At 39.7% G+C, this 12864-nt stretch overlaps 4 protein-coding genes across 5 annotated transcripts; 2 read left to right on the forward strand and 2 right to left on the reverse strand.

The window, feature by feature from the left end:
* Nucleotides 1–204: 204 nt before the first annotated feature.
* On the reverse strand, nt 205–1855 carry LOC120320423 (eukaryotic translation initiation factor 5). The gene is made up of 3 exons (XM_002100726.4): nt 1643–1855; nt 1107–1580; nt 205–1027 (listed from the first exon to the last, which is right to left on the reverse strand). The coding sequence occupies exons 1-3, from the start codon at nt 1853–1855 to the stop codon at nt 323–325; spliced, it is 1392 nt and encodes a 463-aa protein (XP_002100762.1). The 3' UTR covers nt 205–322.
* Nucleotides 1856–1961: 106 nt separating this feature from the next.
* On the reverse strand, nt 1962–5056 carry LOC6524922. Of its 2 annotated transcripts, none has more exons than XM_039377866.2 (5): nt 4902–5056; nt 4140–4438; nt 2926–3022; nt 2400–2485; nt 1962–2129 (listed from the first exon to the last, which is right to left on the reverse strand). In XM_039377866.2, the coding sequence occupies exons 2-4, from the start codon at nt 4159–4161 to the stop codon at nt 2437–2439; spliced, it is 168 nt and encodes a 55-aa protein (XP_039233800.1). In that variant the 5' UTR covers nt 4162–4438; nt 4902–5056; the 3' UTR covers nt 1962–2129; nt 2400–2436. The 2 variants fall into 2 exon arrangements, with proteins under 2 accessions (XP_039233800.1, XP_039233799.1); XM_039377865.2 differs by having other exon boundaries at nt 1962–2180.
* A 503-nt stretch (nt 5057–5559) lies between these two features.
* Nucleotides 5560–9591, forward strand: LOC6524923 (homeobox protein extradenticle). Its single transcript, XM_002100727.4, has 5 exons — nt 5560–5745; nt 6572–6873; nt 7074–7392; nt 7456–7714; nt 7788–9591. Exons 2-5 carry the CDS (start codon nt 6609–6611, stop codon nt 8070–8072), a joined length of 1128 nt encoding a protein of 375 aa, XP_002100763.1. The 5' UTR covers nt 5560–5745; nt 6572–6608; the 3' UTR covers nt 8073–9591.
* A 509-nt stretch (nt 9592–10100) lies between these two features.
* On the forward strand, nt 10101–12772 carry LOC6524924 (pre-rRNA 2'-O-ribose RNA methyltransferase FTSJ3). Its single transcript, XM_002100728.4, has 2 exons — nt 10101–12059; nt 12118–12772. The coding sequence occupies exons 1-2, from the start codon at nt 10193–10195 to the stop codon at nt 12708–12710; spliced, it is 2460 nt and encodes an 819-aa protein (XP_002100764.1). The 5' UTR covers nt 10101–10192; the 3' UTR covers nt 12711–12772.
* The last annotated feature ends 92 nt before the right edge of the window (nt 12773–12864 follow it).

Consider the following 12864-nt stretch of genomic DNA (forward strand, 5'->3'; position numbering starts at 1 on the left):
ATGTATGTATATTCAGTAGCCAGATAGGAAAACACCTTATTCATTTTTTTTGCTTTATTTTGTAATATATGTGTTGGTGTAATTTAGTTGTTTTCTATTGTTACAGCGGCGTGGGAAATGTAATGCTTACAATTGAATGGTAGTAAAGCGATAAATCAAAATACGATTAGCACTCTTAAGAACTAAAGATCAAAAAACCACATGTTGATTTAACTCGCTAATTTATATTTCAGTTTGAATTGTAGATTGCGCTTGCTTGCTTGATCTTCCCTTTCCAAAATATTACTGGTTCGAGGAAAGTAGCTGTTCTCTTGTTTTTCTTTTAGATATCGTCGATGTTCACGTCGTCCTCGTCATCCTCGTCACCTGCAACGGCGCGTGGAACTGCGCGCGGAACGACACGTTGACCGCCGCGTTGGCCGGCACTGGAAACGTAGTTATCCTCATCAGATTCCTCGTCCTCCTCCTCCTCACTTTCGGAGGACTCTTCTTCGGCATTCTTTAGCCAGAGAACGAACGGCATAGCTTTCTCGTGAATCTCGGCAGCAATATTTTTGGAGACATGTCTTTTGCTGACCTTCTGTGCCCACTCCAGTATGACGGCCTCATCGAGTATGTCCAAATCATAAAATAATTTAAAGATTCCAGCTACCTTGCTCATCAGTGTACCCTTATGCAGCTCGACAGTTTGCTCAACTCCACCAATTAGATAACGCTGTGCTTTTGGATTATTGAGGGTGAAGCGAAGTAGCAAAGGGCGATTCTTCTGCACGTCCTTGATAATGTTTTCAGTGAAAAGCAGCTCGGCAAGAACCAATGGAGCCTTGTTAATAATATCCAAACGTTCTGCTTCGATCACCAGCTCCTTGTGAGTTTGCACATCCTCCAATTGCTTCTTGTCCCGCTTGTCCTTAACCAACTCGTAGAAAATATCAATGCGCTCCTTCTCAGTTTTATCATAGTCATCCGAAATAGTCATACCCTTAGCACCATCTGTCAGATCTTGCAAACGAGCACGAATAGCCTCCTGCGGGGGCAGAGTAAAATATATATACATATATATGTATATCTTTAAATACTTTTTATATACAGATAAAACAACGTACCTTTGAAACATCGACACTCCATCCCTCATCATCGTCATCCTTGGCTGTTTTCTCCGGAATAGCAGCGCTAATCTCGGCCTCAGTTTGGCTAGCCTGGTTTGTGCCATTGCCGCCATCCGATTCACCGCCAGAGTTGTTAGCCAATGAGTTGTTGGTCATGGAGCCATCGGCATCGTTCTTCTGCTTCTGCTTCCTCGAGCGTTTGCCCTCGGTTAGCGAAGATCCTTGGGCGGCCGGATTAAGCGATGGAGGGTTCTTCACAATAAATGTGTTTACTTTGTGGTTAACTTTGAGCAGACCGTGGAAGCCGCATGCCTTGCAAGACTGCGAAATGGTCTGGTTTTTGGCGGACACAGTTAGATTGGTCTCCGGATTGTCGCATTCGGGGCATAACACAAACTTGCGAATAAAACCATCCAACAAATCTTGCAACTTGTTCACATCATGCGATCCATTCACAACAAAGCGCTCATTCTAAATGAAATTGAATGATTAATTAAAGCATAGCTCATGGGTAAGGATATCAGTGCACATACCTTGTGATCAAACAGTGTCTGTGCGCCCAGCTCGCAACCAAAATACTTGGTTGGATAGGTGGCCGGGCGTCCGATGGCCCTAGCCACTTCCGCCATGTTAACCAGCACGGTCTTGATGCCGTTTCCCTTGCCCTCGACCTTTGCCTGCAGACGTGGCATCTTGTAGCGGTAGAAGATGTCCGTCACACTGCGGTTTACGTTTACGGTGGCCATCTTGATAGCTTTTGGATTCCACGGATAATGCTGCTAATGGGACTTATTGTTGTTCGGGTAATGTTGCTATTAGAGGTGGCCAGTGGTATCTATTGGTTGTTGGTGGATGGGAAGTAATTGGCTTCAGGTTTTCAGCTAGTTTGTGATTTATGCAACTTTCGTTTCCGTTCATTAAATGTTCTTTTATTGTGTTTTTGCCGCTGCTGCTCACTTATCAAATGTACCCAGAATAAGCATGAACTGGTATCCTTCCGGAACGTCGAATTAATTGTGCCTTAATCAAACAACGGTGTACTCAATATATTTGTAGAATCTGCTAGAATTGCTTGAGAGTAATATTCTTATAGTTGTTTTGCAAGGTTATTGCTTTGCTGTTATTTTGCTGAAGTTTTTGTTTATTTTTGCCGTGGTAAGTATTCAGCTATTCTATTTTTTCCGTTTTCATATGAATAATTAAATATATACATATATATCTATATATATATATATATATTTGTATATTTATATATATATATATATTTATTTATTTATATTGTAAATTTACCAGTTTAAGTCTTTAAAAAAATGGCAAAACAGCAGGCTCATGTGTACCTGAATGGCTGTAACTTCCGATGTCTGTTACTCGAAGTCCTGCGAAGGCAAATGTGTAAAAGATTTCGTTAATCGAGTCGAATATGCAAGGATTACCACCCTAGATACACCCACACGATATTTATTACTTAATTATGCCGACATTTCTGTCTTTTCGCAAATACCCCTCCTACAGCGAGGAGAATCCTAATTTATTGCTGAATGCAATTGCAATTTGGCACTACTTTCCCATTGCTAGAAAATATAATCAATTCTTATCGGGTATTATAGTATGCACTTGGAACTAGATACTCGTATGTAAGCCAAGGTGAAATAAGCCCTCAAAACTCAAAACTATACATATGTACATTCGTATTAAACCGTAGCGAATTTGATTTGAATACCAGATTTTTTTTATCTTAGCAACGCTGAGTGTGTGAATTGCAATAAAAGTTGTACGACTTGAATCAGCAATGTGGTCATCAGTGATTTTTACTTACCGGTGACTTATGGTTCGCCCTTTTGAATTCATGCACAGCTCGAACCCTTTACTCCGTTTTTTCTCAATGAGAAGTGCGGTTTTTTTTGCTGGTGTTTCTGAAAAATACAAATATGAAACGAAATGTAATTTTATTTTAATAAACGAATTGAATATTGAAGCCTTTAAACTGCATTCGAATTGGAATGTGTACGGGACCTTAGTGTATACTTTACGTTGCTGAAAGCGTCAATGCAATTGTACATGGACTCAGTTAAAAACATAACACTGATTTGCACTATTTAGTACCGCTGAATGCCAAATAAAACTAGAAACCAATTTGGGTTTGAATGCAAGCTCAATTTGATAGACAAAACTTTGAAGAAATGGTTTCAGAGGGCGAGCGAGTTATATACAATTTTATTATTTTATCTTAGATATTAACTTTTGAAACCGGAAAATTACACTGAGAATTTCGGTAGGATCTCTCGAATATTTTCTGATGTTTTGCCCGACTAAATTGACGAATCTGACAAATATTTCGGTACGATTGTGATTTCAATTTCCAATTCTTGCTCCGAACAATCAATCATTAGGTGACTGTGTGTAATTCTTGTATGCTTCTCAAAGGATTGCCCTTTTGTTTTAGCTTTTACCAGATTAAATATGATGTATGTAGCTCTACACGTTTTGTTCCTGAGTAATATGAAAATATTTGTTGGAATACAAAGAAAATCGATGAACAAGACTTGTCAACGCTCTGTACAAGTGAATGGGTAATATTCTTTATTATTACCCATTTTCTATAGAACAGGTGGCTTTAGTAATAATTCGTATTATACGTGGAAATCTGATTTAAACTATGCATTTATTTACACAAGTGGTTATCCCTTGAATAAGGAGAAATCTGAACAGCACATATGACATAATGAAAGAAAGTATGACAATAATCCTCAGAAATAATGTACTCGAATGTGGTTGCAATGCGTGGATAAGAGAAGTTTCTGGAATTCCCTTTTAGAAACCATGGTATCCTAGATAGTGGCTTGCACTTGTAATACTCTTATAGGAAAAAAAATAATGTGTTCACTCTTTTAAGCTTATTTTTAATGTTAAAGTAACCTTGGATGGATCCAGATCTTGGTTAGTAGTAAGATATTATACAGTGGTCGGGATAAATATGTGTCTTAGATACAAATTGATTCAATGGGTTGTTGATGATTAACTATTACTTACCACCGTATCTTTCAAAAGTCATATAAGATTTTGTTTCCCCTCCTTTGGGGTGCGCAATGCCAGTTCGCAAATTAGACAAAGATATCGTACTCTCGGGTATTCTTTGTGAAGTCAATCGCAAATTGACTTGGAAAATATATATGGATAAATCAAAAACAAACAAATCGCACTGCCACGGGAAATTGATAAGCTTCTTATTTTGATTAGCTGTGATTCCGTGCTAATATTGAAAAATATTAGTAACGCTTTTAAGGCGCTTAAGTATCGCAAAAAATTTTAATTTTGGTCTCTCAACTATTCTGCAAAGGGAAAGAAAATAAAATTAGGAATGCGCATGAACGAACATATGTATACCACTCCTTAGACTCAGTATTTCTTACATTACTGTAATTTTGCTCAAATTTTCTTATAATTTCGAAGGAAATAAGGTTAATTTAACATTCAAGTACATATATATACATATTTATATATACGGATATATCTTTTTCTATTACTTATGTATTCAGTACGTTTGTATAATGGGCAAAAAAACACTGTTGAAGCGTGATTTATGTGTAAACACGAAGTCAAGTAGCTTTTTGCAGATATACACTGGAGCCCACGTTACTAAAAGTTTTGGAAAACTCAATTATTCAGTATAGATATATATATATATATATATATGTACATTTTCATGCACGTATGCATTTACATATGGATGAAAGCCACGCCATTTGAACTTTTGAGGTTGTGTTCGTTTTGGTCACATTCACTTTTCTATACCTTTTTTCTCTAGTTTTCTATAATGCGTTTCTGATTACAATGAAAGTAAATTAATAATTTTGCTAAATAAACCGTTTAGGAATAGATTTTCTCCAAAGTTCACGAACATACGACTCTACGTCACTGCACAATATGACCATAATGATTTTAGTAGGGCTGCAAATCAATGACTATCGATTGGCCGAACATGATGAGAACGGAGAATAGCTATTTCACACTTACGTTTAAATGTACTCCAGTTTTATATAGTATTTATTATAACAAGATAATAATAGGAGACTTCCAAATAGTAAGCCACAGACCACTTATACAGATTTAGATTACTAAAAAAGAAACAAACACATTAGTTACATAATAAGACAAAGTTAATATCTATTGAAATATTATATTTTAAGTAAGTTGCACTTCCTTTTATATATCCTTGTTGTACAGTTCGCTTATTGAAATATTTTCTCAATTTCTGTTTAGAGAATATCTAATTCATTTATATATTTATTTATTTGTTTGAAACAATATCCAAATGCATACGCTAGTGCGTAAGCACTAAAAAATTATACGTTTAAAATATCGATTGTCCACGTTTTCACTAGCAAATATAAATTGCATTTTAGATAACATTTATCGATATTCTTATAATACTGGAAAACTTTTTCATATCGATTTATTTTTCTGCGTATACAGAACGTACTTTCCTTTCATTGTATTCCAAAAAAGATAATATTTTTGTATACTTGCGGTTATTTACAACTGCAAGTAATGTGTCGCTAAACTTTAGTGAAAATAACAGAAAATACGACTTGCACGGCAAATAAATATAAGAGGCAATCACGATAAATAAAAAACCGTGAGTATGGAATTTCAAGTGGACGCTTCTCAATACTTACATGCATATATATCGATGTGTGGATATGTACATACACCTTGTTATAAACAGTTTAAAATCTTTTCTGACGTAATAAAATCCCAGGAATGTAAATGCAAAACCTACAAGATCCATTCGAACTGTATTGAAATAAATATTGAACCATAACCGTGTGTATATGTAAATATAAACTAGGCAGGTTAATTTTTTTTTCTACCATTCTGCTGGCACCAAACATACGTACAAGTGTATGTATGTGATGCACTCGGCGTCTTTTATCTCTACATATATACATATATAAAATGTAACTTAACTGTGCCACCCAACAATAAATAAATAAATAGAAGTGTATAAATAGCTCAGTTAACTGGGCGGCTTCGTGCTACGCATCTGAGATACTTTTTCACCCCCAAAAGATATCCCGCTTCATGAGATTGCGACAGGTGGAGATTATTGCATTTCCAATAGGATACCAAAATGTCTTTTCACGTTGCCTCAAATGTCTGGGGATTATTTTGTGGTGGGGCTTGTGGTTTAATGGGGTTTTTTTTTGTATCTCTTAAATAGAAGTGATGTTGTTTCGGTAAAAGGTTGCCAGTGTGTGCGCATAATATTAAAGTTTAACACACGTTACCTCAAGGTTTTACCACATTTTTTAGGTTTCAAACGCATGTTCTTGTGAAAAGGAAATTTATATTAAATAGTAAAGCAATAAAAATTAAAAAAACATTTGTAGTAAACTGAGAAGTTAACGTAAGAAATAATAGTTTATTCCTTGTTTTTCATTGTTTGTTTTGTTTTATTGCAGCAACTTGGATTTGTAGCTTGCTTTCATTTGTGGCGTCATGGAGGATCCCAATCGCATGTTGGCCCACACCGGTGGCATGATGGCTCCGCAAGGATACGGCTTGTCTGGCCAGGATGATGGACAGAATGCCGGCAGCGAGAACGAGGTGCGCAAGCAGAAGGACATCGGCGAGATATTGCAACAGATAATGAGCATCTCGGAACAATCACTTGACGAGGCCCAGGCCAGAAAACATACACTCAACTGTCACCGAATGAAGCCGGCTCTTTTCTCTGTACTTTGCGAGATCAAGGAGAAGACCGGTAAGCTATCTCTATAGCTATAATCTCAAAAGCACCATCCGTTTCTCTATTGTTTTATACAAATCACTTCTTATGCTTAATAAAACGTTTCACATGCTAGCCTGATTTCCATGTGCAGTTTTATAAACCAAATGGTTTAACGATAAGTTATATCAAAATTGTAATTGTTTTAATCACCCTTTCTACTTAAATTATTACAGTCCTCTCGATTCGCAACACCCAGGAGGAGGAGCCCCCAGATCCACAACTGATGCGCTTGGACAACATGCTGATTGCCGAGGGCGTGGCAGGACCTGAGAAGGGTGGTGGTGGAGCAGCGGCTGCCTCCGCGGCTGCGGCCAGCCAGGGTGGTTCCTTGTCCATCGATGGTGCTGACAATGCCATTGAGCATTCCGACTACCGTGCCAAGCTGGCACAGATCCGTCAAATATATCACCAGGAATTGGAGAAGTACGAGCAGGCATGCAATGAGTTTACTACGCATGTCATGAATCTTCTACGCGAACAGAGTCGCACGAGGTATGTGGATATAGATAAATCCTGATTTTGTGGATCACGTGGGTAATACAATCATCATTTCAGACCCATTACACCAAAGGAAATCGAGCGAATGGTGCAGATCATCCACAAAAAGTTTAGTTCCATACAAATGCAGCTGAAGCAGTCGACCTGCGAGGCTGTGATGATCCTTCGTTCGCGTTTCCTGGACGCACGCCGCAAGCGTCGCAACTTCAGCAAGCAGGCATCCGAGATCCTCAACGAGTACTTCTACAGTCACTTGAGCAACCCATATCCATCCGAAGAGGCCAAAGAGGAGTTGGCACGAAAGTGTGGCATCACGGTAAGTGCACACATTAATCAATCAGGCAGTTTGATTGCAGTACAGCATTGTAAATGAACGCACAATCATGCAGGTCTCGCAAGTATCCAATTGGTTTGGCAACAAGCGTATTCGCTATAAGAAGAACATTGGTAAGGCACAGGAGGAGGCCAATTTGTATGCGGCCAAGAAGGCTGCTGGTGCTTCGCCGTATTCCATGGCCGGTCCTCCCAGCGGGACAACCACACCCATGATGTCACCCGCTCCGCCACAAGATTCCATGGGCTATCCAATGGGATCCGGCGGCTACGACCAGCAGCAACCGTACGACAACAGCATGGGCTACGACCCAAATCTCCATCAGGATCTAAGCCCCTGAGGATCAGGGCTGTGAACCACTCCCAAACGGAGAATCCCTCATGCAGTTGTGGTCAAAATAACTGCGCTGAAAATCTAACATGCTGTTTCATCCTAATTATGTGCGGTTCTCTATTGAACAAAAAAAAAAAAAACGCGGTTTATATTTGCTTCTTCGCTAAGACCAACAATCCTTAAGGGTTTTTTAATTCTGCTGTCCTTGTTTTCGTGTCAGATATGTTTAAAATTCCCATAAATTTAGATATAGTTCCGATAGATATACATACATGAGTAGAATATAAATACGTAATAGCTAGTTTGTGCTTGCTACATTTTGGTTGGCGGAAAACATTGCCTGCTATAAAAAAAAAGAGCATGAAAATTATATGGTTTTCGGATTGGCGCAGTCTCCTGCTATTTAACAATATATGCAGGATAGTCGTAAATTGAATATTGCCTAATTAAGATTATTTGCACGGCCAGAAAACGAATATACTTTGCTCGCTTTTTCAACAATCAATTTAAAATGGAAAGCATGTTTGTGGCATGTCAACTGTAAAATACATAAATACGTAATAATTCGTTTAAGCGATTATAATTTTATCAGCGTTCGTAAAAAGGGATAATTGCCAATGCAGTGACTTTTTCTGCATAACCCCATTAGCTTATATATTATAACCATCGAAAACATATGCAAGGAAACTCGATTAAACTGGTAGTATACGAATATTTTCACAACGAGTGAAGGTGAGAAGGCACAAGTTTCAGGGCTTTTATTTTGACCGCAGCTGTGTATAAATATATTTTAATACATTTACCTACATTTGCGGGTATATACAAATATTGCATGTAAATCATACTATGACGGTTCTTTTTTGGCTACAGTACGTATACGACAGCAAAATAGTGTTTACTAAATTTAAAACTGTACGAAACTTTTAAAACTTGAACAATACGAAAATACGAAACTAAACCATGTATACGATGTATATCAGATAAATAAATAATACATGTTGTTGTTATCCGCACACGTCAACTAATTACAAATATTTTGAATGTAAAAACGGAAAAGTCTTGGATAAATTAAATTTCTGTCCATTTCTATCGAAAGACGAATTGTATTATTTAACGCTTTATAACATTTTCTAGTATTCTAAAAGTCGCAAAATACTTGTTTTTCTTTTTAAATCAAAAAGTATTTAACATTAAATGGAAACTTTTCAGCTATCAAAACAACTTTTTCAACTTAATTGCATTATAAAAACCAAGAAGAAATTCGTCTTTCGCTTGGAAAGAAATCTATACTTCTTTTCCCACTTTGCCCAAATTAAAACGGATATGAGAACAGATTATTTAAATGTATACAAAAACGATTATAATTTTAACTGATAAATAATATATGTCTTCGGCAGACTTTCGCTCACATTACGGTCAAATGAAACCATTCAATGTATTTCAGTAAGTAAGGTACTGCATTAAAAATTTTGGATAACAATAGAAAAATATATAAATACACAACTTTACACGAATAACTTAATAAATCAAAACGAAGTATTAATTAATGGTTTTATGGGATATTTCTTATAATTCTTTTGCCTAGAAAGTCTTGCGCGAAGGACACAAAAATGGGCGTTATCCTTTGCAGATAAACTGTGCACGTAATAGAAAGAGATGGAGCATCTTTAGATACACTTGCTCGCTCTGATGAAAGTCATTTGACATTCTTTTATGTGTGTGTGGCAAGCCAATAAAAACAAAAACCTTTCGTTTTTATAAGTTTTTTATAAATATATTTTTATTTTAAGCGGATTTTGTAATATGGTTTAGTGCGGCTTTTTGCACTTTACTACAATTTACAATTATTCCTTAGAATGGGTAGTGATTTTTTTAAAATCACTTTGATTAGCCAATTTATATTTATACATTTTAAAGTCCACTTTTTAAACATTTAACCGCTGTCCAAATGCATTCCACAATCAGTCAACATGTTCCACTTGTGCTGCTATCTTGACGCGCATGACTGCCAGCGCGGAATATTTTGAATGGTCAATACGGCCACACTGTTGGCAACACGTGCACGAATTCGACATTTGATTTGAATTCGTTTTTATTTAATCGTTATTGTACGCAAAGCCAGCAGCAATGGGCAAGAAAACGAAAGTTGGAAAGACGCGTAAGGATAAGTTCTACCAGTTGGCCAAGGAGACGGGCCTGCGATCGCGTGCCGCCTTCAAATTGATCCAGCTGAATCGCAAATTCGGTTTCCTTCAGCAGTCGCAAGTATGTTTGGATTTGTGCGCCGCTCCCGGTGGCTGGATGCAGGTGGCCAAGCAGAATATGCCGGTGTCCAGCATTGTGATCGGCGTGGATCTCTTTCCCATCCGTCCCATTGCCGGTTGCATTGGCCTCGTTGAGGACATCACCACGGAGAAGTGCCGCCAATCGCTGACCAAGGAGCTGCAATCGTGGAAGGCCGATGTTGTGCTCCACGATGGTGCTCCCAATGTGGGCAGGAACTGGTTGTACGATGCCTATCAGCAGATCTGCCTCACCCTCAATGCCCTCAAGTTGAGCACACTGTTTCTGCGCAACGGCGGTTGGTTTGTGACCAAGGTGTTCCGCTCCAAGGATTACAATGCCCTGCTCTGGGTGCTCAAGCAGCTGTTCAAGAAGGTGCACGCCACCAAGCCGAGTGCCTCGCGTAAGGAATCCGCCGAGATATTCGTCGTCTGTCAGGGCTATCTGGCACCCGATCACATTGATCCCCGTCTCCTGGACTCGAAGTACGTGTTCGAGGAACTGGATCTCGATGCCAAGAAGAAGAGCAGCCTGCTGCATCCCGAAAAGCAGAAACGCATCAAGGCCGAGGGCTACACGGCACAGGATATTGCCCTGCGCAACGATCTGGCTGCCACAGAGTTTATGAAGGCTGAAAATGCACTGGCTGCCCTGCAGGGCATCGGTTCCATTCGCATCGATGACGAGCGCATTGCCAAGCATAAGAAGACCACGCCAGAGATCCTGGAGTGCTGCAAGGATCTGAAGCTATTGGGCCGCAAGGATATCAAGGGACTCATGCAATGGTGGAAAGATGTCAGGGAGCTGTTCGTTAAAAAGGAAACGCCACTGGTCGTCGGCGATGGCGAAGAGGAGAAGCCCAAGAAGCCATTGACGCAAGCGGAAATTGAGGATATGGAAGATGCCGAACTGCAAACGCAAATTGACACAATTGTCGAAGAGGAGAAGAAGGATCTAAAGCGTAAGCGTAAGAAGACGCTCAAGACTAAGGCAAAACTGCACGAGAAAATGAACCTTAACATGGTGATCAAGGGAGACGATGGCCCAGTCGAGGAAATGGAACATGAAATCTTCGACCTCAAGAATATCAACACCTCTGCGGAGCTCGACGATTTGCTAGATGTTCAACCTGACTTTGCCGTCGATGAAACGCAGCCAGAGCAAGCAAAGCTGCCAAAATACAAATATTTCGACAAGGATGAGGGTAACATCAATGATGATCTAAACTATGACGACGACAACGAAGAGGAACAAAGCGAGGCATCCGAAGACGAGGATCAAATCAATGATAAGCAGGGCCTGGGCCTTAGTGATGATGATGATGATGAGGACAATCCGAAGGGTAAAAACAAGAGGAAAAAGCGCTCCGAGAATCCGCTGATTAAATCCAATGATTTCCGCGATAAAAACACTAAGCGAGAGCAACGCGTACAGCTTTGGTACGAGAAAGATGTACTACAAAATATCCAGTCCGATGACGACGAAGAAACCTACGATCTGAACAATCTGGCCAAGGAATACAAGGCCAAGGGTGTCGCCGTTCTGGGTGAGAGCACCCTTAAGCCGGACGCCGATGAGACCATCCAGGGAAAGAAGGCCAAACGTCGTGCACGCCATGAAGCCGCAGCCAAAGACAGCAGCTCAGAGTCGTCCGATTCCGAAGATGAGGCCAACGAGGATGGCGAAGGTGAAGGCGAACAGACAGCTGCTGGTGAGTAAAATAAAGCGTTTAACATTCCTAAAGTTAACTTATCATTTCCTTTTATCAGGTGCAAACGCAAAGAAGGTTCGCCTATCCGAAAACGAAATGGCTCTGGGTGCACTGCTGACACGAAACAAGAAAACACGCCGTGACCTGATCGACGCAGCCTGGAACCGCTACGCTTTCAACGATGAGAACGTTCCCGTTTGGTTCAAACTGGATGAGGACGAGCATATGACCAAGCCAACGCCAGTTCCGAAGGAACTAACCGCCGAGTACCAGCGCAAGTTGCAGGAGGTGAACGTGCGCCCCATCAAGAAGGTCATGGAGGCCAAGGCACGCAAGCACCGTCGTGCCACCAAACGCTTGGCCAAGGCTAAGAAGATGGCCGAAAAGATTATGGAGAACAACGATGCCACCAATCACGAGAAGTCCAAGCAGCTCAAGAAGGTGTACAAAAAGGCGCAGGAGAAGAAGAAGGAGGTCACATATGTGGTGGCCAAGAAGCAGACAGCAGCTCGTCGCGCCCGTCGTCCTGCAGGTGTAAAGGGTCGCTATAAGGTCGTGGATCCACGCGAGAAGAAGGACAAGCGGTCGATGGATGCAAAGAAGAGGCGCGAAAAGGGTGGAAAAGGTCGCAAGGGGAAGGGGCGTAAATAAATTTAAATCTAAAAAATAAATATGTAATATTTTATAGATACTAAATATACGTGTAAAAATCAGGTTGTTTTTTTTTGCTTTTAATATGAATATGCACATTTAAGATAAGAACTCAGTAGCGAAACTGCAAATGTAAACTGAAAACTGTTGTTTC

This window comes from Drosophila yakuba, chromosome X, assembly GCF_016746365.2.
Source record: "Drosophila yakuba strain Tai18E2 chromosome X, Prin_Dyak_Tai18E2_2.1, whole genome shotgun sequence".
Classification (NCBI taxonomy): Eukaryota; Metazoa; Arthropoda; class Insecta; order Diptera; family Drosophilidae; genus Drosophila; species Drosophila yakuba.

Bases quoted from the DNA above. Each gene is read 5' to 3' on its own strand.
- LOC120320423 (XM_002100726.4), bottom strand. From the start codon at position 1,855: ATGGCCACCGTAAACGTAAACCGCAGTGTGACGGACATCTTCTACCGC. The intron at 1,581-1,642 runs GTATGTGCACTG...AATTTCATTTAG, and splicing joins AGACACTGTTTGATCACAAG to AATGAGCGCTTTGTTGTGAA. The intron at 1,028-1,106 runs GTACGTTGTTTT...CTGCCCCCGCAG, and splicing joins GGAGTGTCGATGTTTCAAAG to GAGGCTATTCGTGCTCGTTT.
- LOC6524922 (XM_039377866.2), bottom strand. From the start codon at position 4,161: ATGACTTTTGAAAGATACGGTG. The intron at 3,023-4,139 runs GTAAGTAATAGT...TGTATTTTTCAG, and splicing joins GACTTTTGAAAGATACGGTG to AAACACCAGCAAAAAAAACC. The intron at 2,486-2,925 runs GTAAGTAAAAAT...TTGCCTTCGCAG, and splicing joins GGGCGAACCATAAGTCACCG to GACTTCGAGTAACAGACATC.
- LOC6524923 (XM_002100727.4), top strand. From the start codon at position 6,609: ATGGAGGATCCCAATCGCATGTTGGCCCACACCGGTGGCATGATGGCT. The intron at 7,393-7,455 runs GTATGTGGATAT...TCATCATTTCAG, and splicing joins CGCGAACAGAGTCGCACGAG to ACCCATTACACCAAAGGAAA. The intron at 7,715-7,787 runs GTAAGTGCACAC...ACAATCATGCAG, and splicing joins CACGAAAGTGTGGCATCACG to GTCTCGCAAGTATCCAATTG.
- LOC6524924 (XM_002100728.4), top strand. From the start codon at position 10,193: ATGGGCAAGAAAACGAAAGTTGGAAAGACGCGTAAGGATAAGTTCTAC. The intron at 12,060-12,117 runs GTGAGTAAAATA...TCCTTTTATCAG, and splicing joins AGGCGAACAGACAGCTGCTG to GTGCAAACGCAAAGAAGGTT.